At 35.3% G+C, this 25,435-nt stretch overlaps 3 protein-coding genes across 3 annotated transcripts; 1 reads left to right on the forward strand and 2 right to left on the reverse strand.

The window, feature by feature from the left end:
- Positions 1-2,112: 2,112 nt before the first annotated feature.
- LOC127103397 (probable E3 ubiquitin-protein ligase ARI8) lies at positions 2,113-3,543 on the reverse strand. Its single transcript, XM_051040661.1, has one exon. It carries the CDS (start codon positions 3,541-3,543, stop codon positions 2,113-2,115), a length of 1,431 nt encoding a protein of 476 aa, XP_050896618.1.
- Positions 3,544-9,825: 6,282 nt separating this feature from the next.
- Positions 9,826-10,320, reverse strand: LOC127103398 (uncharacterized). The gene has a single exon (XM_051040662.1). The coding sequence runs from the start codon at positions 10,318-10,320 to the stop codon at positions 9,826-9,828; it is 495 nt and encodes a 164-aa protein (XP_050896619.1).
- Positions 10,321-11,505: 1,185 nt separating this feature from the next.
- LOC127100649 (photosystem II stability/assembly factor HCF136, chloroplastic) lies at positions 11,506-15,336 on the forward strand. Its single transcript, XM_051037894.1, has 9 exons — positions 11,506-11,881; positions 11,954-12,189; positions 12,323-12,453; positions 12,844-12,976; positions 13,436-13,558; positions 13,752-13,826; positions 14,047-14,162; positions 14,734-14,817; positions 15,024-15,336. Exons 1-8 carry the CDS (start codon positions 11,584-11,586, stop codon positions 14,798-14,800), a joined length of 1,179 nt encoding a protein of 392 aa, XP_050893851.1. The 5' UTR covers positions 11,506-11,583; the 3' UTR covers positions 14,801-14,817; positions 15,024-15,336.
- Positions 15,337-25,435: the final 10,099 nt, after the last annotated feature.

Raw genomic sequence — 25,435 nt, forward strand, 5'->3', positions numbered from 1 at the left:
CGAATTGATTCAATTCGTTCTCGTGTCCTAGATGAAGGTTTTTCTTTCAAAATATTATTTTCAGTTATTAAATCCTCAATCTGTTGGAAGTAACTCTAGTTACGTTTCGGCATAACTGGAACCTCAGAATTCACCTGACTAGGTTGTGGTGGAACACAATTCGTTCTCATTGCAGCCCGGTGGTTGGAGAAGTATGGCTTTGAGTTCTGAGAACTATGTGCTTCAAGAAGAATGATCATTTGTTAAGCGTCCTCATACTCTTAGGTGAAACTTAAGGATATTTGGTCCTATGGGAGGCTTTGAATTGATTCCTGTTGCAATACCTCTTATGCTTCTAGTGTGTATGGGTTCGCGTTTGGCTAGAGAGATCTGAGCTTTTATTTCCAAAGAAAATTATTCTTATTTTTCAAATAAGGATGAGGATGCCCGTCAAGAGGAACAACTAGAGTTGGCATATTTACTCATTGGTACAAGTTGGGTTCAAATGAGTTTCCATCGCCTTACACTCCACCATATGAAACTTTTTAAGAAGCTCTTTTATATACTTGTTCCAGTAACTGTGCGCTCCATCCATACATTGAATGCATAAGAAGAACTTCAGTTCGCCCATAACGCTTAATTTTAAGCCAACAAAATCTTAGAAAAATTTAATAGGAAAAAAAAGTGGAAATAGTAGAATCAAATAGTATATCGTTAACAAACAATAAAAATTTCATTCTTGGTTATCTTGCTAAGAAATGTAGTATTAACATTATCAATTGAAAAATCATTTTTTTCGTGTGTATTAAATTAGGGATGTCGATCTAGATAACAGCGATAACTAACTATAATTTTGTATATTGGAACTAAATAATTTTGGGAGATTGTTTATGATTTCAAAACATATGGCATATACAATCATGACATAGTCAGTTGCGACTAAATCTAACATGCAATTGTCGAACGTGGTATCCCCAATGTTATGTTGAATAGAGAAGGTTCGGGGATCTTTGCACTTTTGGAGCATGCTCTGAGTGAGAGATGAAACATTCGGGCTCATTTTGGCTTTTTCAGATAAATGCATAGGTTGAATGAAAGGTGAAACATTTTGTCCCATGTAGCACTAGGAAGCAGTTAGTAGATGTTATGACGAAAGCGATAAGACTGATCAATTTCTCCACTTGAAGGCTGAAATTGATGTTGTTAGTTTTGATTAGCTGAATATGAATTAAGGGATGCTGTTAGAAGTAATTCATATTCAATGGTAGTAGTATTATTTTTGTTAAGTTTAACCTAATTAGTGTAGATTAACACTTTGCCTACGTGACATTATTGTTGTGTATATAAACAAGTGTAACGGTCAACAGTGGTGAGTACAGCGAGTGTACATAACCATTTGATGTAACCGTTTTATAAGAATAGTGGAAGTTTGATATTTTCTCTCTTCTTCCATATTCATCTTCATCTTGTGGACACACAAACACTACAAAAGAAATCTTAAAAAAACTTAATTCGAGATTGTGCTCACATTTCCATGACTAAACTCACATGCTTTTGGATGTTTCAGTAGCCTTTCTCTCTCTCTCTTCTCATTTGGCCAATATTTGTGTTAATGTTTGATTTCTTCACCAGCTAAATCCACTCATTATATAATTTGGGTCACAAAATACATGTCATTTTATTCAAGTGTTCTTAATGGCATGAGTAACTTCAAGTGTTAGGGTATGAATTCGACAAAACCATATTAAAATTATCAAAGAAAATCATAGAGCTCAAATAAATTATTTATTAAAGATGACGACATCCATCAAATTAAAATTTTAAATTACGACAATCATAAAATAAAAACAAAATCATTTATGTCTTTATTAAGTAACTCGATTGATAGTTGTATAGAAACAAAATAATATTAGCAATAAGTAGGAGAATATTAAACTAAGTACAGACAAATATAATTGCCATAAGGAGTATCAATAACTACAACAGAAAAACAACATAAAAACGAGGCAACAAACACAAAAACTATCGAGCTACAGAAAAACTCCGAAACACACATGACCATCAAATGAAAACAATGCAAGAAGAGGAGCAGGCTAACACAGCCGTAGGATCAAAAATCAATTGACTCCATTTTCAGCCAGTATAGTTTTTCACACGCACAACATCAAGACCATTCTCTAATTCTTTAACCAAATTCATGAAATAACTTTGAGTCACCCTAGTTAGAGATTCTAGATTCCGTTGAAACTCTTCATCTTCTATCCTATGTTTTATTCTCAGCCTTCTGAATCCAATATCTGTACAATGATGAAGCTTATCCAAAACAGCTTGAGCTATTCCTTGGATGTGATCAAAAAACTCAATCTTAGCACTTTCATCCTCAGGGAGATAGTATCCATATACATAACTCCATTTCAGAATTCCTCGAAATTCAACCACGAGTTTCAATGTATGCAATAGATCTAAATAAGTTCCATACTTATTCAATGATTTACTCATCTTAGTCAATTTTTGAAGAGCCGTTTTTCTTGAAATTTCATTTTTAGCCCAACCTTGATGGTAGTAACTGTACCTGTCCAGATGACTTTTCGCATGGTTTGTTGGTGTTACATCTTGAAATACCTGAATTTGTTTGCATTGTTTTGAATAACATATACATCGACCTTGGAGACATAACCAGCAAAACTCGAAGCGACATTTGCATGTCATACGATTGCACCCTTTGTTTTTCTGAATGGGAATCTTACAACTAGGGCATGGTTTTGTGTTAGCAATAATCCAACCACTGGTTGTGATTTTAAATTCAGAGCTAACCTTTTTCATCCATTTAGCAACAGTTTCACAATCCAGAGGTGAATGACCTTCTTCGCCACAATTCCAACAAAAGATACGACAACAATAGCATGTAACATCGTAATTTTTTCTAGACCTAGAACTGCTAGAATCATAACTTATGGCATAACAACAATTTGGAGCAGGACACCACTTCAACTCCTTACCAGTGTTGTTTTCCACGTAAGACCTAAGCAAAAAATAATCATATTTAACCTTTCTTGACTCACTTGCTAATTGTTGAATCATCTCTTCATCTACCGCTGCATCACAAGAAGGTTGGGGGCATTTGAGTTTGAAGCAGTTGCGATCCTTAATATTTGTATCAATATATTGATTCCAGCATTTGACACAAAACGGATGACCACACCATGATGACTTGATCTCATCAGTAGAAAAGGTTTCAAAACAGATATTGCATTCTGAGTTTGGAAACCCTAATTCTACTATTTGAGGTTCCTTTGATAAACCTATGGTTTTGAGAACTTTTTGTTTGTCATTGAACCATGACTCACAAGCATCAACGAAGTTCCAATTGTAGTAAGAGAGTAGAAGGCATGCAACAGATCTTGATATGGAGAGAATCGATGTGGTTTCATTGATGTCAGCATCTTGAAGAAGCTTTATATGAGACTCACTCAAAACTGAGAAGCGAGGTGGTTTTGTAGTGGTGAGGTTAGGCGAATATTCGCCATCGTCTTCAATGTTGCGGAAATCTGTTAATGTTATCATAGTAGAGGGTTCTAATGAGGAGGACAACATCTTAAACCCTAATAATCAATATGTTTCAATATATAGATTATATATATATATATATATATATATATATGAGGAAATTGCAATATCTAAGAAGATTGAGTGTGAATAAGTCTATAATTAGCATTATTTTAGGTATGATACGATCTTCTGTGGGATATATAAATATTTTATTTTACTTAAATATTATTATATTTTAACCTCATAATTATTAAATAATATTTTATTGTCTTATAATTTCATTTAAACAACTTATTTGGCATATGTGATTACTTATATTTTTGTTATCAAAATATTTATTATGAATTGTTATTAAAATATGTTTTTGTTCTAAAATCAGAATTAGGTGTTACGTTGATGGTGAGAAATTCTCACTCGATTGCGTTTTTAATTTTGTTAAGTTTAAACTCTACTTTTACGTTTTTCTATTATTTAATTTTTTATTTATTTATTGACTAAGACTCAAAAAATTGATCAAGACTTAAACTCTATTGATTAATTAAAGTTCCTCCATTTTTATTTGATATTTTCACTAAAAGGTATGTATTATTTTTTATTTTCATATATAGATATATATTGATTTGTGGGCTGTTTTTTTTTTGTATATAGTAAAATAAAATATATAAATAGGTTTCATAATTTTTTATTTTAAAAATTCAAAAATATTTATATATATATATATATATATATATATATATATATATATATATATATATATATATATATATATATATATATATATATATATATATATATATATATTTAAAATCAGAATAAACAATATATAGTATTTGTTTATATTGATTTGTATATATATTTAATATCCGAAAAACATACATATATTATTTATATAGTTAAAAGCAAAATATATATTATTTTTTTATTATTTGTATAGTTAAAATCCGAAATATTAATTTTTGTTTATATAGTTAAATAATATTTTTTTTTATTATTTGTATAGTTCAAAGCAGAATATATATAATTTATATATTTAAAAACAGAATATATAAAAATATACAATTTAAAACAGAATATTATTTTTATAATTAAAAATATAATATATATTAAAAACAGATTATATAATTATTTAATATATAATTAGTTTATAACATTACTAATATATAAAACATACAATTGTATGTATTAAAACATAATATGTTTTTAAACTATAATTTATAACATTATTTATAATTTATTTTTTAATATTTTTATAATTAAGAACATAATATATATATATATATATATATATATATATATATATATATATATATATATATATATATATATATATATATATATATATACTCCCTTTGTCCCTTATTATAAGTAAATTTCACCTTTCTAGATTCATTAAATAATTAATGTATCTAATTTATATATAGACCAGATACATTAATTATTTAATAAATCTAAAAAGGTGAAATTTGCTTATAATATGGGACAGATTGAGTATATATTAGTTGCGTGAAAAACACGTCACTAATTTGTGACTTAATTTTCATGTGGCAACCTAATCCACATTGATCGTGCAATATATATATTAGCAACGTTAATTTCATGTCACAAATTAGTGACGTGTTTTTCACGTGGCAACGTGACACAATTAATTTTATATGTAGCGACGTGAATATCATGCCACAAATTAGTGATGTGATTTTCACGTGGCAAAAAAGTCGTCAGAAGTGTTCCTGTCTCGTGAATAACTATGAAGCTAATTTAGGTTTGTGACGTGATTTTCACCTTTGTGGCGTGAAAATCATGTCGCAAATAACTGTTTTTTTTGTAGTGATTAAAATATGTTTTGCTCTAGAACCAAAATTAGGTGTATGGTGATGGGGAAGAATTTTGACCTAATTCCGTGATTTTTGATACGATGACGCGGGGTGGACCTGTAAAGTTACACTCCAATGATTAAGTAAGTTCAGAACTCAAGATAAGTATACTAAAAATGGAGATCATAAAGTGTACCTAAAATATCTCATGTGATAGTTTTTATACCTTGGGTCATTTTGGAGTGGATTGACCTTGATTTGAGCCTTAACTTTTTTGGCATTTGGTCGGCCCATAAAAGTTGTCTCGAGGCTTCTCATGTGGTTATGAGCCAGTGAAGTCTAAGCAGTCGTAATAGGCCTCTAAGAATATCGTTCACCTTAAATCAGAAGTGGAAACGCTTTGGGTTAAAGTTATGAAAAAGTTCCATTTTTTTTGCATTTTGTAATGTATGAACATCTGTATGACTTATGTAATGGAATTTGAAATTATATGAATGAAATTTACATTGAATGAATGAATTTGTTATTTGAGTGATTTTGCATGGTTTGGTATTGAAAAGAAATAAAAATACTTTGATTGGATACGAACATAGACTAATGAAAGGTAGTGAATGAACCATATTAACATGAACCAATGGATACCAATTGTGAATGAACCATGGACCTAGCAAGGGCCAAAATGGGCAATGATTATAACATGACCAAAGACCCATGGATCAAACACCAATGGCATGAAGTGGATTTATGACCAGATAAAAACAAACCATGAACAGACCATGCACTTGGGATGACTAGATGAAATGGACCCAAGAAAGGCATGGTCAAGTCGTGGGCTAGGGATGACGAGATGATCAGGTGAAGTGTTGTGGAATGGATGAAAACGGTGGGACCACGAACTTATGATCAATGGCAAGAGAACAACATGAATGGTCATGCACAAAAGGTTATTAGATGAACCTTGACCAAGCAAAAGAATCAAGCCACAAAGGAATGATCGGATGAAATTAGGTGTAGGAAGCCACCCACAAGGGCATGGGACATTATTTAGTGTTTGTGGAAACCATGATCAAGTGAGGATCCCAAATTAGGGTTTTGCTTCACCAAGAAGCCATAGTTGAATCACCAATGTTGAACACAAAACACAAGCTTCAAGAGCTGCCTCCACCTATGGTTTGATTGGTTAAGCCACCTTTAGTTGCTGAGAAACCTTAGCTTCCACTAAATGCAAGCACAAAGCTAGGAATCCAAGATACTTGTCCTCTTGTATTAGGCCATGGTTATGCAGATGGTATGAATGATATGAAGACATGCATATGACTGGGGTTAGTGACCTAGGTGAACTTTGTGAAAGGTCGGGTGAATTTTGGGGTATGACAACAATGATAAAGAACAAATAAAATATACCAAGCTTATAAATCTAAATAAAGGCACCAAGTATAAAGGTAAAACAAAGACATTAAATCCTAGCCAACATTCTAGAAAAAGGAAAAGGAGAAGAAAATTAGGCTTCCTCTCTCCGAGACGCGGTGTTATAGTCGTCCACTAAAGCCTCATCCATAGCAACTTTGAAAGGATCTAGTTTTGCAACAAAGATAGGAACACTCGAGTAGAACTCTTTAGTCTGATCCACTGCCTAGTCGAGAGCATGGTACACATTTTTCATAGTTTTCCAAAGGACTCTGAACCCTCTTATTCAGAGTGACCACTTCGCCTTCATGGGCTATCTGATCCTCATCACAAGACTCCTTTTCTTATTGAAGAGCTTTTTGAGCCTCCTTAGCATGATGATATGCCTCCATGGCGCTAGTGGTTTCCTCCTGATGCCACTTCTTATCTACTTCGAGAGAAGACTCAAACTCAATGATCTAGATAACCAAGGTGGAAGGAGAGTCGCAGACCTTTGTCTTCATTTACAAAGCCTTAACAATCTTAACTTTCTCATGGGGAGCAAATGTGTCCTCCTAAAATTTAGAGAAATTATGCTCCATGTCTTTGCTTTTCCCTTCCAATTATCTCTCTTCTTGAAAGGATTATCTACGACCAAGACGTCATCTCAACCAACAAAAACTAAGGAGAGCAGAGTTGTTGCCCAATAAGTGTGATAGGTGACCACATAAATAAGCTCAATTTGTCTTCCTCATAAAGATTTGGGATAGATAACATATCCTCCGAAGACACAACAATAACACATTCCTTAGGAGTGCAAGGTAATGGTAGGAAGTCGAAGTCATCTTATGTCAAACGAAATTTAGTGAAATCTTTATCTATAAATGGTAAAGATGTTCTTTCTGAGATCAAAAGTAAAGGCACCTCAATGATGACAACACCTAAGGTTAAACAGCATCCGGGAAGTCTTTGGTGAAAATTGTTTAGAAATCTATGATAATGGCACATATACAAAGAAGTTATCTCAAGCATAATCAGTTAGAAGAGTCAAGTTCAAGTTGAAGTGTTAAATTAATGTTGAATCAAGCAAAATAACTTGGAGCTCCAAAGTTGTGAAAGAGAGAAAATGTGAAAGCTCGTCTGGTCATACGCTTAGTGCGTGTCCGAGTGATCAGTTTAATGTAAAAGTATAAGAGTAATTCTTAAGATACTAAGAAAACTTATACACATACAATATTTTAAATCATCTTTATTTGATAAAAACACCTAAAAATATTCTTATATGCGTCCTTAATTGATTATTGATTATCAGATTAGGGTTAATCGAATAACACATTTGTAATGCCTATAATTATTTATAGAAGCCTTTAATATACTAATGATGGTGTAATTAAAAAAAGTTTTCATATTAGGGTTGATCAATTAAGACATTAAAAATGTACATGAATCATTTCCTTTTTGAGACAATTATTTTCCTATAAATAAAGGGATTCCCCTCATTCAATTTCACATTAGAGTTCAAAATTGAAACTCTTCTTTTTCACTTTCTACTCCTATCTTCTACTTTTTATATCCATTCACTAAAGTTACTTTAGTGTCAAAAGAGTGAAAAATATCTAAGGGAATTTTTTGTTGTACTAGTGTTCTGTAAATCATGCAATTTACTCAAGATTGTTTTTTTTTTCTCGAGTGATGTCATTATAAGAAATGCTTGCTTGCTTCTAAATACTAACCACTTCCAAGACCTTGTTTGATTCTTGAGATTTAGCCTTTGAAATTTTTGATTTGGTTCTTGAGGTTATGATGGTAAAATGACAATTTAGTTATTGATTTAGCCCGTGAAAACTTTGTTTGGTACCTGAGTTCAACCTGGTAAAAGCTATGTTTTGTTTATGAGATTAGTAATTTAAAATCTCTTATTTAGTTGTAAAAAGGTTCGTGGGGAAAATCTGTAAAAATCTCACATCTCATTTTGGTGGACCTCTCAAGAGGAAACTCTTGGGAACAGTAGTAGGTGAAGCGGTTAGGTTGAAATGACAGATTGGGAGCTTCACACCACTCCATGCTTCTTATGGAGTCATGTTCTTTACTGATAGGGTAGGACTTCTATTAAGTATGTATGTTGCCCAATGAGCTACTTAAGCTAAAATCTCTTAGGGACATTTCTGGTTGACATCATGCTTCTGATCACATCCATCAAGGTTATGTTTTTCCTTTCAGATACTCCATTTTGTTGTGGAGTATAAACAATTGATAGTCGTCTCTTGATGCCATGAAGACTGCAGAAATCAGAAAAAATATTGGATGTAAATTCAGCCCCTCTATATGTCCTAAGACACTTGATGTATTGACTTGGCTCTTTTCCTACTAGTGCTTTGAATTTTTTGACGACATCAAAGGCACCAACTTTCTCATGAAGGAAATAAATCCAGGTTTTCCTACTAAAGTCATCTATGAAAGTTATGAAGTACTTGTTTCCACCATTTGGTGCAGGTTTGATAGGGCCATACACATCTGAGTGAACTAGCTCTAGTTTTTCATTAGCTCTCAATGTGGCCTGTTTAGGTATTGCTTATTTGTGTTTCTTCCTCATCAAGCAATCTGAGCAAGTCTTATCTTGACTCTTTGAATTGGGAATGCCCTTTAACATATCCTTTGTGATGAGTGTGTCAAGGCCTTTGAAGCTTAAATGACCATATTTTCAATGCCAAAGTTGTGTGACATTGTCTGTAGTGGCATTCATGCACAATGGAAGGATAACAGGTGTAGAAACTACAAGCATCCAATTGGATGAAATTCTTGTGGTCATGATCACACCTTTGTCACCATGAAGCACTCTACGGCCTCCATTCTTGAACACTATTATCAAGTCTTTTGCATCAATTGTCCAACACTTAAGAGGTTGTTTTTCAATCCTAGCAAGTAGTATATTTTAGTAATAACTTGAGTGAGGCCATTTATGTGAGAAGTTACCATTCCCCATCACCTGAATCTTAGAGTCATCTCCAAGCTTAAATGATTTTATAAATTCTTCATCAAAGTTGAACAATGGTTGCTACATCCAGAATCAAGAAACCAAACTTGATTTTTGGTTTTTGTCCTATCTTGTGACATTTGTAACATTGAATATGATATCTGCTGAGTCTTCCTTTGCACGTTCACGATAGCCACCACACCCTCTTCCTCTACTAGCGTTGCTGCCTAAACCATAGTTTGCAATCTTGAGAGCTTGTTCCTCTTCCTTTTCTTGATTGATCTTCATTCTCTGTTCATGAACAAAGAGGCTACTCTGAAGTTCATCAACAAAGAGGGTTGTAACATCATTCGATTCCTTTATAGAGCACACCACATAGTTAAATTTCATGGTCATTGATCTCAAAACTTTCTCAACAATTGCGGTTTGCTCCAAATTTTCACCTTGAGCAGTCATCTTGTTAGCAACAACCAAGGTTCTTGTGAAGTATTCATCAACCGTTTCATTGTTCTTCATGCATATGACCTCAAATTCACGACGTAGAGTCTGCAACTGAGCCTTATTCACCTTCATAAAGCCTTGATATTTTCTACACATGGAATCCCATATATCTTTTGTCATGTCACGTGTCAGAATTGTTTCAAGAATTATTCGATCAATTACTTGAAACAAATCATTTTTGGCTTTGAGATCCTTGAGTCTTCTTTGATCTGCGAGTTTTCTCTACTCATGTGTTGCATCTAATGGTGCAACCGTCACACCATTCTCGACTAACTCACAATACTCTTTAAATCGAAGGAGAATTTCCATGAGCATGATCCAATGATCATAAAAACCATCGAATTTCGAAATTACAGGGGTCAAGAACTTTGAAGAATCTGCCATGGAAAGAGCTTAAAAGATGTGAACACGACACAATGAGGATGGAGTTTATCTACTTCACTACCTTTCCCGCCTAGGATCGAGAAATGAGCTTATTGATTGAGATTGAATAGACAAGGATCGATAACGAATGCTCTAGATACCACTTGTTAAAATAGAAAAGACTTAATTTGCATTCCAATCAACAAATATTTATATAAAAATATGAGTTACTTGTATTATAAGTAACAAGTAAACTCAATTAACTAACTCATAACTAACTCTTAGTTGGTTATTATTCTAACCAATTAAAGCTGGTTCCAACCTTAAAATGGCGGACATTTTCCACCCTCCAACTTGGAAAAGATTTCAATAATAGAAGTAGTAGATAATAAGAGTCAATTACAAGTTAGTTACATGTGCTTATATTTCTGTTTCTTTTTTACGGATTCATTTATCCTAACTCTTACATTATGTTAGATATCAATTACCTCTTGTTGGATTCAACTCCTAGCATAGAAACACATGTAACAACTTTCATTCAATTCAATGATAGTCAAATATTGCTTCATTCTTTATCATACTCCAATGGAGTTCTTTTACTTAGAATCATAATGAAAGACTTTTTATATGAGTGAAGAAAACAAATATACTGTGGGAAAATTATGTAAGTAAGTTTATTAAAAAAAAGGGTTGGAAATTATATTTTTAAGTATAAAATCTGTATTCCGTAAAAAAAAAAAGTATACGCTAGAAACTATGAGAAAAATAAAAGTAACTCATAAAACAAAAAACAAAAAACAAAAAAATCAACATCATTATATTAAAAGAGAATTTCTCAGGAAAAAAAATATTTATAGGAAAATAATTTAATTAATAATAATAAAAAAATCGAAAATGTTGGAAGTTTATGATCCACACAATCTAATGAAGTGAAATCACCCGCGAAACCGTTATTGTGATTTGGGATAAGGCAGATAGATATACACACTTAACAGATAGAAACACAGCGAGTTCATTCCAATGGCGACTCTGCAATTCACATTCACCGATTCAGCTACTCTATGCAGACCGTTATCTCAATCACCTTCTAAATCCGTCGTTCATTCTCGAACCCGAAGCTTCGTCGTCAAAGCTTCTTCCGAACTCTCCAGAACGAGGAGACAGTTCATCGCGGAAACCACGGCTATATCGGTGTTAGTACCTTCTCAGTTGGCGAAAGCTGAAGAAACTCTTTCTGAGTGGGAAAGAGTTTATCTACCTATCGATCCTGGTGTTGTGCTTCTAGATATCGCTTTTGTGCCTGAAGACCCTAACCATGGTAATTGTCGTTTCATTCTTTCCAAAATTACGTTTATGAAATGCTTGCGTACTTAGTTTGTTTGTGTGGTAGGTTTTCTTTTGGGGACGAGGCAAACACTTTTGGAGACTAAAGATGGAGGAAACACTTGGGCTCCGCGATCTATACCATCTGCAGAAGATGAGGATTTTAACTATAGGTTTAATTCTATCAGCTTCAAAGGGAAAGAAGGATGGATAGTGGGGAAACCTGCAATTCTGCTGTACACTTCTGATGCTGGAGAAAGCTGGGAAAGGATACCACTCAGTGCTGAGCTTCCAGGCGATATGGTATACATGCATCATCCAAATACAATACAGTTGTAAATTTACACTAATTTTTGCTTCAAACTAGCTTTCAGATTCAAAAATCTAAAGATAAATGACATAGATCAAATGCTTACGTAAGTTGCTAAATATGTAGGTATACATAAAGGCAACTGATGACAAGGGTGCGGAGATGGTGACCGATGAAGGTGCAATATATGTTACCTCAAACAGAGGATACAATTGGAAGGCTGCTGTTCAGGAATCAGTGTCGGCTACGCTTAATAGGTGAGTTTCCGAGAGACAAAAAAAGTCAAATTTCATTTGATGTAATCATGTAACTGTCCGAGAATGCAGAATGTATGTGTATGGATGAATGCATAATGCTGTTTAAAGAATGCAACTCTTTCAAGTTTCAAATTAGGAAGTGAACTATGCCAACTCTTTGATTGGAGAAAACTCTATTCTATGCTGGAGATTAGAAATATGGAAAGTCCAGCGTTAATGCATTTGGAAATTGGATGGTTTATATGATGCTATTAATGAACAAATTCAACTTCTTATCTATATGTTACAAAATCTCTTTAGATGCTCCATCTTTCACATTTTTCAGTACTGCAAATATTTTATGTTGGTTTTATACATCAAGACATTTATCTAGCTATGTTGCCTCTTCAGAACAGTTTCTAGTGGTATTAGTGGTGCAAGTTATTACACTGGAACTTTCAATACTGTCAGTCGATCTCCCGATGGAAGGTATGTTGCAGTTTCAAGTCGTGGCAACTTCTACATGACCTGGGAGCCTGGTCAGGTGAGGCTTTTACTTCAATGACGGCTTTTGCTTTTATTTGCTTGGTAGCTTTACTTTTAGCATGCCTGTCCTGGAGTTTCGATTATGCTAAAGCATTTAACTAAATTTAACTCATCAATATGGAAATCTGTAGTTAGCAGCAATTCCTATAAGCTGAGCTGGTAGTACAGTTTATATGCAGTTGGCAAACTAATGAAATTGGTTACTGATATTGTAACTGTTCTCTATTTAAATGTACATGAATATTATTACATTATAATGCACTGTTGAAGTTTGTACTTTCTTCCTCAATGCATCATAAACTAATGCATTAGCCCGTCCTTGTTGTAATATATGTCATAATGTCCAAGTATTTGGTTGTGTAGATTATGAGTTTTCCATTTAGCCATAGATGTTTGGTTGATATTTCTTCTTCACTAATAGTAATAGTGCTTAACTACTTGTTTATTTAATTTTCAGGCGTACTGGCAGCCACATAACAGAGCAGTCGCTAGAAGAATCCAAAACATGGGATGGAGAGCTGATGGAGGTCTGTGGCTTCTTGTCCGTGGAGGTGGTCTTTATCTCAGCAAGGGCACAGGGGTAGTTAATACTGAGAATTTCATTCTAGTGGACCAATATGATACTAGCAGTTTTCCTTTTCACTCCTTTTCTTTTGGATAATCTTCTTTTTCTTATTTGGTCTTCCTTTTCACTCATTTCAAGTCTTTATGGATAATTTTATGTCTTTTATTCACTATTAGTTTTGTCAACGAAAGGTATTTTATTGTTACAGATAACTGAAGAATTTGAGGAAGTTCCTGTTCAAAGCCGGGGGTTTGGCATTCTTGATGTTGGGTATCGTTCAACGGTAATGTTTTTACTGCATTCATAACGATATCATTTTGCAAAATTCCACTGCTGCTTTGTTGAACTAACAAATTCTTGCTTGTATCAGTCTTAAAATAAATTAAGCATTCGCAATATGACTATTTCCTCTGCAGTTCTTTCAATATCATTAGTTTCAAATTTTGCGGATAATGTTGAAAACATTTTCTTTATATATAAAATTTGCAAAATTATGCATACAGGATGAGGCTTGGGCAGCAGGTGGGAGCGGTGTTCTCTTGAGAACTAATAATGGTGGCAAGTCATGGATTCGTGACAAAGCTGCCGACAACATTGCTGCAAATTTATACACAGTAAAGTGAGTACAACTATTACTAAACTCCAGTTTTATATAATTGTTCTTAATTATGGGCATGTAGAGAAAACACTTGTTGATTCTATTGTAAGGAGAGTATATCAGATAGAGAAGAGTCAAACAACTAGAGATAAAAAAAGGCATAGAAAAACTATAAGAGAAACTATTAAGGAAAATATTGAGATTAACAAATTGGATAGAAACATGGTTTGTATTTGATAGAACATTATGGCGAAATTTGATCTATGTAGCCAATCTCACTTAGTGGGATAAAGCTTGGTTGTTGTTTGTTATTATGAATGTACACTTTGAAATCACATATTTTGTTGGTAGAGCTCACGTCCCAACCAAACCAAGTTCTTCGTGTTGATATATCCTCCACTTATATTGTTTTGTCTTTCTTTGTGATACTTCTTTCCTATTCTCTAAAGATGCAAAAGAAACTAGCGATAATATTATGTAGAATATAAGTGTCTATTTGTGTAAAATCAGAGGAGATAGCATCTGTATCAAGGAAATAACAATGGACCAAAACTTTTATGATAAAATCTTGTAAATGATCTACTTGCTGCAGGTTCATTGATGACAAGATGGGATTTGTATTGGGAAATGATGGAGTCTTGCTTCGCTACCTTGGATAGAGCTTTAATTCAACATGGTAATAACAGTTTCATGTTTCTGGCTAACATAAAGTATCTTTCAATGTACTAGTTTCAGCTGCATCATGTAACTGTATGTATAGTTTAATAATTGTTAGGATTCATCTCAAACAATTAAATCAAAGGTAGGGTGAAAGTCCAAGTTAGAATATTGTTTTAAGGTGATCTTATGGTTTTAATTTTTCATTGAAATATGGAATTGCAGGTTTGTCAACTCAATTGCAATTTTGTAGCAGATTAAATATCCATGCTTAGTACTATTCATTACGCTGAAGAGAGCTATTGGAACAAATCAAAATTCCTTGATTTCATGCCGAAAAGTGTTGGGAGATGTGGGAACATTCTTCATCACTATGAATATATTATGTCAATTTAACATTGTAATTGCCATACTACTATTACATTTAAATGCAAAGTGCTATATGCTATATATGTTGTAATGTAGAAGCCGAGTGCACAGTTTCAACAATCACTAGTAACTCATGATTCTAAATTAACTTCAAGACTCTTAAGTATCAGTTGGAGTTGTTTTTTTTTTTAGAATTTTAACGTGTTAGCGTTTATATTTTGAAATGTATTTAATTTTTAATTTTTTTTAAAATAATTTAATTTATTAATATATAAAATCATATTATTTTTTAAACTTTTTTAAAATCTACTTTTAATATATAAAAGTTAATTACCACCATAATTACTTAATTACCCTAATTACAATTCATAATATAGCTACTTTCATGTTCCTATAAGTAATTTCGTACTAAACTCTATTTAATTATTACTAAACTCTATTTCGTACTAAACTCTATTTAAATTTTATTTAAATAAATTATCTATCTTTAAATGACAAAATGAATTTTTTTTAATAATAAATATTACCGTTATTTTATTGCTGTTGCAATCTTATAATTCCAAAATGAAATCAATATTCTGAAATCAAATTAATTATTATTGTAGTTTTTTTTTGCCAAATATTATCGTTACTTGATTTTCTTTAAATGACAAAATGAATTTTTTTAATAATAAATATACTGATTTTTTAAGTGGTGGTCTTTCTGAGATGTCAAACCGAGAATATGAATAGAGGGAGAAGTAATATGAAACGGTTTGATGAAAATTAGGGTTTTATTTAATTGAATAAATTGATATTATTATTATTATTAATATTGTTATTTATTAATATTTATTATCATCATTATTAATCTCATTTATCCACTTAATAACTCAAAATATTCCAAAACCACTATTCCAAAACCACTGACAATATTATACCATTTTAACTAACTCTACCATTTTACAATTTAATAAAAATATATATTTAATTGTATAATTATATGTTATTAAATTATAACTTTAAATTAAAAATAACTATTTAATATAGTTGATTAATATTAATTGAGTAATTTAATATTCTTTAAAAAGTGAGTTATTTTTGTAAAAAAACCACTTTGACAAATTGACCATTTTATTCATTTATAAATGTATTAATATGAATATCGGAGAAATTTTTGTTTTTTCCCTTTTTGCTCTGATAGGGTTTAACAACCATGGGCAAACGTGGCGTTGGCCGGCCAAGGCTTGCGGTGGCGGCGCGACGGAAAGGGGAGGAGCGAACAATAGTCACTCAAGCGGTCATGGAATCAAAAGAGCAGCAAGTAGGGGACCATGAAAGACAAGACACATTGGAATCACAAGAACACCAAGCAGGAGAACATGAAGGGCAAGACGCCACTCGTAAGGAAAAGGAGATACCGGATATGGAACCTCCTATGTCGATGGAGAGCGAGATCGAAATGCCAGGGGTTGAGGTGCCAGAGACTGTGCAACTAAGGAAACCCTGGGTAGATGTCATAAGAAGCAATAGAAGAATCAATAGAGCGGTGAGTATGGAGTATATCCCACCCACGATTGTCGATGGCGAAGTGGAAGTAAAAATTGAAGAATCTGATGTTGAAGACGAGCTCGAGTTTTGGTCGAATTCGATTATATTGTTTGCCCTAGGAGATTCTCTGTCAATGAATGCAGTCAAGAAGTTCATGGAGAAGAATTGGAACTCGGTTTCGCTACCAGAGCTGTATTACAATGAGGAAGGATATTTTATTGTGCGATTCAGGAACCAAGAGGATAGAGAACATGTGCTAGCTCAGGGCCCGTATTTCATTTATGGGAAGCCATTGTTCTTAAGACAATGGAGCTCAGATTTTGAGATGAAAGAGGACATATTGCGGGTTATGCTGTTGTGGGTCACATTTCCCCAATTGCCCCTTCACCTGTGGGGAGAGAAATGCTTGGCTAAGATAGCAAGCTCCATTGGAAAACCAATTACAATGGATGAATGTACAACAAAGAAGCTAAGGGTCTCATATGCCCGAATGTTGGTGGAGGTAGATGTCACACAAAAACTTCGAAACAGCATCAACATCAGGGATCATAACAACAAGCTTGTCCAACAATGTATTGAGTATGAATGGGTACCCAAATATTGCCATAAATGCCTGAAAATAGGGCATGACTGTGCACTGAAGAAGCCAATGAACCACCAAGTCAAGAAGATATGGCAACCAGTTGGGAATTTACAGAAGTCAGAGCCTTCCCAAGGGGACCAAACTCAAAGGGGAGAGGTTCAGCCAGTCATAATGGTAGCAGAGAAACCAATAGAAGAAGAGGGTACTAGCACAGACTGGACTATGGTGGCAGAAAAGGACAGAGGTAAAAGAGTAATGAATTATTCACCAAAGAGTTCATCCATGGAATACCAAAACACTTTCACACCTCTAAGGATTGGAGAAGGTCCTGTAGGGGATGATAGAAGGCTACGATGCTAGTGACCTGGAATGTGAGAGGAATTAATAAAGGAGCTAGACACAGGGAGGTATTTTCTTATATTGCTTCTTTTAAGTCTCCTATTGTTGGCTTGTTAGAGACTAGAGTTAAAGAAGATAAGGCTGCTGGAATAAGAAGATATTATGAAAATAAGTGGTGTTTTGAAGATAACTATGACAAACACTATAATGGTAGGATCTGGCTTCTGTGGAATAAAGCTGAAGTGATTATTAGGATGATTCAAGTCCATGAACAATTTCTGCACTTTGAGGTTTATGGAATAGATAACTCCTTTCGTTATGTTGCTACAATGATTTATGCCTTCAATCAAGTGGAACATAGGAAAACATTGTGGAGCAAGTTGGAAAGTCTGGGAAGCAGTATGGATAGGCCCTGGGTTGTCATTGGGGACTTTAATAATGTCTTGAAGGAGGAGGATAGAATTGGTGGGCAACCAGTTAGTTATGCAGAATATAGAGATCTAGATGAGATGATGCACAATGTTAGCTTGTTTGAAAATGTTTCCAAAGGAAGCTACTTCACCTGGTCCAACAAACACACCCAAGGAATCATCCACTCAAGAATTGATAGAATGGTGTCTAACATCCAGTGGTTGCAGAAGTATCTTGATGCTGTAGTGGAAAACTTGGCACCTAATATTTCAGATCATACCCCTGTCAAAGTTAGTGTTAGCCAACAGCAGATAAGGAAGGGATCGATGTTCAAATTCCTGAATTGTAGTGTTAAAGAGCCTACCTATATGCAGATTGTGAAGAACAGTTGGCAAGAAGATGTAAAGACAAAGTGCCATACAACATACGATATCAAGTTTCGAGGATGACAAAAGACCATCATGCACATCTACGAACAAATGCAATGCATTACCCACAATATCCCTTTCCACGTTACTCTAAATCTACCATAATCATTAAAAACATGTAGACAAAGTGTGATCATGACTGAATACATAAAGAATCACTAATCACATTTTCCTTGCAGATTTGAATGCTTTGAGTCGACCATAGGGGTCAGCTCAAAGCTCACGGGTCAGCGCAAACCTCTGCCTAAACTGAAGGGAGTCAGCGCAAAGCTGCATGCGTCGACGCATAGGGTCAGCGCACAGCTCACGGGTCGGCGCATAAACCCCTTGCGTCGACCAAGGCGTCAGCGCATGACATAGTGATGTTGTCCACGGCTCAGCGCATGGAACGATAGGTCGACCATAGGGGTCGGCGCATCACTCACGGCTCAGCGCACGCCGACCTATGGTCGACCGCTCGCGCGCAATCTCAGTTTTCTGAGTTATTTCAAATTTTTGAAATTCTGTTATGTTTGTTTGATTTTGTCTGTTACTATATATAGAAGTCAAAACACTTCTATTAACTAACATTTGCTATTTTGAGTTCAAGTGTTCAAGGAAACAAGAAAGAGTGAAAAAGTTGTCAAAGATTCATCATCTTCATCTTCAACAGTCCACAATACATCAACTGCACACAATAACTTTTGATGTGATTCGTGATAACTTGAAGGTGATAAGGTTCGAAGTTGCGATTGAAGAATCGGGTTCGAGTTGAAGTCTTGGCAGGTTCTTTCTTGAATAAAACCATTAGGGTTTTATCCTCCAATACCGGTTTGTGTTTGGGGGTTTTTGGACGAATCGCTTCATCAATATTCAGCCGAGCGAAGGTGATTGAGAAGAGGAAGTCTTCGTCAGTCTAGTAGCGGATTCGGTGGCATTGAAGTGAAGGATTCGGGTTCGACTCGTTGTGTTCGAGATCAGCCGGGCCGAGGGTTTGAAGAACGGAAGATTCTTCAACAAAGGGGCTGGAATCGGAGGTCTAGCAACAACGATCGAAGGTCTTGATTCATCTTGAATCAAGGAGCAAGGATAGGAAGCATCATTCAACACATTGAAAATTCTGTGTTTACTTGCTTTGCAATCCTTGTATAAACGGTTAAAGTTCACAGGTGATATTTAATTAAATCATCTCAATTCTATTTTTAGAATTGAGGGCAGACGTACCCCGAAGCGAGGACGGCGGGGGAACTGCCTCATCAAATCTCTGTCTCCTTTAATTTTCTGCATAATCTGTTTTTCAGCTTAAAATTTAAGTGATTTTAGCTTAAGCAATTTTTCAACAAACTTTGATATAAGTTGAGTAAGTGATTAAAACAGTTGTTGGAATACCAAGTACAATAACATATTGTACTAGGATAAATTGACTTACTTACTCACTTCAAATATCACTTGGAGTGCTTATGCACACCAAGTGTTTGTAAAGTTGCCTAAGCCAAAGTTGCCTTAAGTTTGCACTGAGTTTTAATCTGGTATTTTGGTTCATTGGAACTAGGCTTGCTAGTGAGTGAACTCTATCATTGATTGTGCAACTAGTGTAGTGAATTGTATCTCGTTTTATCTCTTATCCATTAGCTTAACGCATATCCGGTTTTCCAATAACGGTTCGTTTTTAGACTAAATTTTCCTCGGTCGCTTCCGCACCTAAAACAATTTTAAAACCAATTTTTCTTTTAAATTGGTAGCGCCGACTCAAGTTTTTAACTAGGATCTATTCAACCCCCCCTTCTAGATCCGTGCCATAGTCTAACAAGTGGTATCAGGAGCTCCGGTTCACTCCGTGCTTCAAAATACAACGTTGATAGAAAATGGCTAACGAACCTAAAGGGGCTTACAATAGAGCTCCAGTTTTCAATGGTGAAAATTATAGTTATTGGAAAGACTGTATGCGGTGCACATAAATTCCATAGATAGAAAAATATGAAATGTTATTCTCAATGGTCCAATTGAAATAACCATGACCAATGAGAATAATGAAATAGTGCCTAAGCCCGAAGCACAATGGACCGATGATGATGAAAAGAAATACAACTATGATTGGAAAGCCAAAAACATCTTAATCTCCTCATTAGGGGTAGACGAATACTATCGTGTATCCCATTGTCCTACTGCTAAGGCCATGTGGGATTCACTTCAAATTGCCCATGAGGGGACGAACGATGTTAAATTGGCTAGAATCAATACACTAACGCAAGAGTTTGATCTCTTTTTCATGGAGCAAGGGGAAACCATTGCCGACATGCAAAAGAGATTCACTCATCTAATCAATCGATTACATTCACTAGGTAAACCTATTTCCAATGATGTTGCTACTAATAAAATCTTAAGATGTCTTAACAGGGAATGGCAGCCGAAAGTGACCGCCATCAAAGAGGCAAACGATCTTACCATATTGGACTTGACAACATTGTTCGGCAAACTACAAGAGCACGAACAAGTTCTATTAAGCTTGGAACAACATGAAAAGAAAGATAAGAAAGACAAAGCCAAGGTGAGCGAAAAGAAATCAATAGCTCTAAAGACTTCCTCCTCAAAGTCTCAAGCAAAAGAGCAAAGTGATTATTCATCGAGTGACGAAGAAGAAGAGGACAAGAGTGAAGATATGGGGCTGTTCGTCAAACGCTACAACCGTTACGTGAGAAAGAACGGCATCCAACATTCCGAGAAGAACTTAGTTAACTTCCGGAAGCAATCTAGGTTCTCCAAAAATGATGACTCCAAAGGAAAAACAACTAGAGGGTCGTGCTACAAGTGTGGAAAGCCGGGTCACTACAAACCGGACTGTCCGATGAACAAAAAGACAAAAGAAAAAGATTCATACAAATCACATAAGAAACCATCAAAGCCAAGGAGGGCATACATTGCTTGGGAAAGCGATAGCGACTCCTCCGATGATGAAAGCTCAAGTGATGAAGATGAAAATGCAAATCTATGTCTCTCTGCTCATCAAAAGAATAAGAAGAAACAGGTACGACATGCTAAATATGAAAATTCCTCTAGTATGTCTCATCATGAATTGCAAACTGTTTTTGAAACTTTACACTGTGAAGCAAAAGAGGCCTTTAAAAGGCTTGCCTCAAATAAGAAAATTTTTTCTCATTTAGAACAAAAAATTCAAGAATCCGAAAGGAAACTTGAGGCACTTAAGGCTTCTATAGTGGAAAGCACAAAAACAAGTTATGAGGACCTTAAAAGTAGAATGATGAACTTTGGGTGTGATACTTGTTACATTTGGCAAGGTGAAGTAAGAAACCTAAAAGCCAAACTTGACAAGGCTCTTGAGCCCAAGATTACATTTGCTATTGATAAAACTAATTTTCGAAAAAGTATGGTTAATCCATATCAAAAATACAAATATGTTATAAAGGATGAAGATAGCAAAAGTAATCAAAATGAAAAGTTCTCTTGTCTTTATTGTTGCAAGAAAGGTCATTCCATTGTTAAATGTAGATTTAGGAGATTTTTGGTTCCTAAAGGCATTTATCAATGGATGCCCAAATGCAATCATTTTGTTCCTCACCACTCAGGACCCAATAAGCCATTGGGTACCTTCTCTTGTTAATTATCTTATCACAGGTACAATGCCTCGAGACTACCGAGAGAAGATGGGTTCTCGACAGTGGATGCTCAAGGCACATGTCAGGTGACATATCTCTCTTCATTGACTTTGTGGCTAAGAAGAAGGGATATGTAACTTATGGTGATAACAACCGTGGAGCAATACTTGGTAAAGGTAGTGTAGGTAATCCCTCCTCTACTACTATTTCTGATGTGTTGCTTGTCGAAGGTCTTAAACACAATCTACTTAGCATCAGTCAATTATGTGACAAAGGATACAATGTATCGTTTTCAAAAGATTGTTGCAAAATTGTACATAATGATGATAAGAAGAGTATGTTTAATGGTCTTCGTGTGAACAATGTCTATATGCTTGACTTAAATGAAGTATCGTTAACAAGTGACAAATGCCTGGTAACAATGAGTGAAGACTCATGGTTATGGCATAGGCGTTTAGCACATGTTAACTTTGACTTACTTAACAAAGTAGTCTCAAAAGACCTAGTCCTAGGTCTCCCCAAAATTAAGTTCACCAAGGATCACCTTTGTGATGCTTGTCAAAAGGGGAAGCAAACGAGGATCTCTTTTAAATCCAAAAATATTGTTTCAACAACGAGACCTCTCGAGCTTCTCCATATGGATTTATTTGGGCCATCTAGGATTAAAAGTCTAGGAGGAAACTATTACGGTTTCGTAATAGTGGACGACTTTTCTCGATTTTGTTGGACTATTTTCTTAGTAAGTAAGAGTGACACATTCGCCGCCTTTGAACGATTTGCTAAGCTTTCCCAAAATAAACTAAATACAAACATTGTTGCAATTAGAAGCGATCATGGAGGTGAATTTGAAAATCACTTATTTGAATAATATTGCGGTAACCATGGTATTGATCATAACTTCTCCGCTCCACGTACTCCTCAACAAAATGGGGTTGTGGAGCGCAAAAATCGAATTTTGGAAGAATTGGGAAGAACAATGATCAATGAAAGTGGTTTACCAAAATATTTTTGGGCTGACGCCATTAGTACGGCTTGTTACGTTTTGAATAGGGTGCTTATTCGCCCCATTCTAAACAAAACACCGTATGAACTTTTAAAAGGGCGAAAGCCAAATGTGTCTCACCTACATGTCTTTGGTTGCAAATGTTTTGTATTGAACAATGGAAAGGAAAACTTAGGGAAATTCGATTCCAAGGCCGACGAAGGTATCTTCCTCGGATACTCTCAATCTAGCAAAGCATATAGAATATACAACAAGCGATTACTTACTGTAGAAGAGTCTGTGCACGTTACTTTTGATGAATCCAATCCGAGAAACGTCGGAAAGGGTAGTGTTTTTCATGGTGCAGGTACATCTACCGAAGACATACTCAAAGGTGGCGAGCCGGGGATTGATCAACCCGACATAGTCAAAATTGAGGAGGACAAAGATGTACTCCATGATGAAACCGAGGTAGACCATCCGCCTTCAAACGATGATCTTCCTCAAGCTTGGAAGTCTTCCAAAGATCATCCAATCGATAACATTATCGGAGACATCTCAAAGGGTGTAACAACTCGATCTAAGCTAAGTAATTTCTGTTATCACTTCGCTTTCGTTTCACAGATGGAACCTAAAAACCCTAAAGAAGCCCTACTCGATGAACACTGGTTTTTATCAATGCAGGAGGAACTAAATCAGTTCACCAGAAATGAGGTTTGGGACCTTGTCCCTCCTCCGCGAGATCATCGAGTAATCGGCACCTGATGGGTGTTTAGGAACAAGCTGGACGAAAACGGGGTAATAACCCGTAATAAGGCGCGTTTAGTCGCGCAAGGGTATAACCAAGAGGAAGGCATCGACTATGAGGAAACTTATGCGCCGGTTGCCCGACTCGAGGCTATACGCCTTCTCCTTGCCTTCGCTTGTGCAAAGGATTTTAAGCTATTCCAAATGGATGTTAAGAGCGTTTTCCTTAACGGTCACATAAATGAAGAAGTCTATGTCGCACAACCTCCGGGTTTCGAATCCCATGAGTATCCTAATCATGTTTATAAACTGAAAAGGGCCTTGTATGGTCTCAAACAAGCTCCTAGAGCTTGGTATGAGAGACTAAGCAAGTTCCTACTAGATCAAGGTTACTCAAGAGGAAAGGTTGACACAACCCTCTTCATTAAACGTCAAGGAAAGCACTTGATATTAGTGCAAATTTATGTAGATGATATCATTTTTGGATCTACTAACATGAATCTTGTGAGAGAGTTTTCTGACCTTATGCAGGGCGAGTTCGAGATGAGTATGATGGGGGAGCTCACATACTTCCTCGGTCTGCAAATCAAACAGCTCAAAGAAGGAACTTTCGTGAGCCAGACAAAGTATTGTTTGGACCTTATCAAGAGATTTGACATGGCAAAAGCTAAGGCCATAGACACCCCCATGCCTACGTGTACCAACTTGAACAAAGATGAAGACGGTAAGGAAGTAGATGTGAAACGGTATAGAGGTATGATTGGTTCACTCCTTTATCTTACTGCTTCCCGTCCCGATATTATGTTTAGCGTGTGCATGTGTGCAAGATATCAATCATGTCCCAAGGAATCCCATTTAAAAGCCGTTAAACGGATACTTCGATATTTATCCGGTACTCCGAAGTATGGTCTATGGTATTCCAAAGGTAATGATTGTTCCTTGGTAGGTTTTTCCGATTCCGACTTTGTCGGTTGCAAATCGGATAGGAAAAGCACAAGTGGCACTTGTCACCTATTTTCAAACTCTTTGGTTAGTTGGCATAGCAAGAAACAAGTTTATGTTGCCTTGTCAACCGCCGAAGCGGAATACGTTGCCGCCGGTAGTTGTTGTGCCCAAATCCTATGGATTAAGCAACAACTGTTGGATTTCAACCTCAAACTTGAACGTATTCCCATCTTTTGTGACAACACGAGTGCTATTAACCTGACCAAGAATCCTGTGCTACATTCCCACACCAAACATATCGAAATTCGACACCACTTTCTTCGGGATCATGTAGAGAAAGGTGACATCGTGTTTGAACACGTAAATACTGAAAATCAACTAGCGGACATTTTTACAAAGCCGCTAGCCACTGAACCTTTCTTTCATATTCGCCGAGAACTTGGCATTCTCGATATTTCGGAACGGACACTATAATCTGCTGTTTACATTATTTCACTTAAAACCTTAATACTGTACTTCTGACAAATCTATGTTGTTGTAAGCACATGTCTATTGTTCACTAAGTCACTCCGGCATTAAGGTAATATTGTTCCTCTTTCTCTCTCTGCAAAATCTCATGACTGAAATAATTCTATCTCAAAATGATATTGTTTATATATATACGCCTGATATATCTCTTTGGTTGTGTATTGCTGTATGTGGTGTTAATT

The sequence above is a fragment of the Lathyrus oleraceus genome, chromosome 7 (assembly GCF_024323335.1).
Source record: "Lathyrus oleraceus cultivar Zhongwan6 chromosome 7, CAAS_Psat_ZW6_1.0, whole genome shotgun sequence".
NCBI classification, from domain to species: Eukaryota; Viridiplantae; Streptophyta; class Magnoliopsida; order Fabales; family Fabaceae; genus Lathyrus; species Lathyrus oleraceus.

Bases quoted from the DNA above. Each gene is read 5' to 3' on its own strand.
- LOC127100649 (XM_051037894.1), top strand. From the start codon at position 11,584: ATGGCGACTCTGCAATTCACATTCACCGATTCAGCTACTCTATGCAGA. The intron at 12,190-12,322 runs GTATACATGCAT...CTAAATATGTAG, and splicing joins CTGAGCTTCCAGGCGATATG to GTATACATAAAGGCAACTGA. The intron at 13,827-14,046 runs GTAATGTTTTTA...TTATGCATACAG, and splicing joins ATGTTGGGTATCGTTCAACG to GATGAGGCTTGGGCAGCAGG.
- LOC127103398 (XM_051040662.1), bottom strand. From the start codon at position 10,320: ATGACAAAAGATATATGGGATTCCATGTGTAGAAAATATCAAGGCTTT.
- LOC127103397 (XM_051040661.1), bottom strand. From the start codon at position 3,543: ATGATAACATTAACAGATTTCCGCAACATTGAAGACGATGGCGAATAT.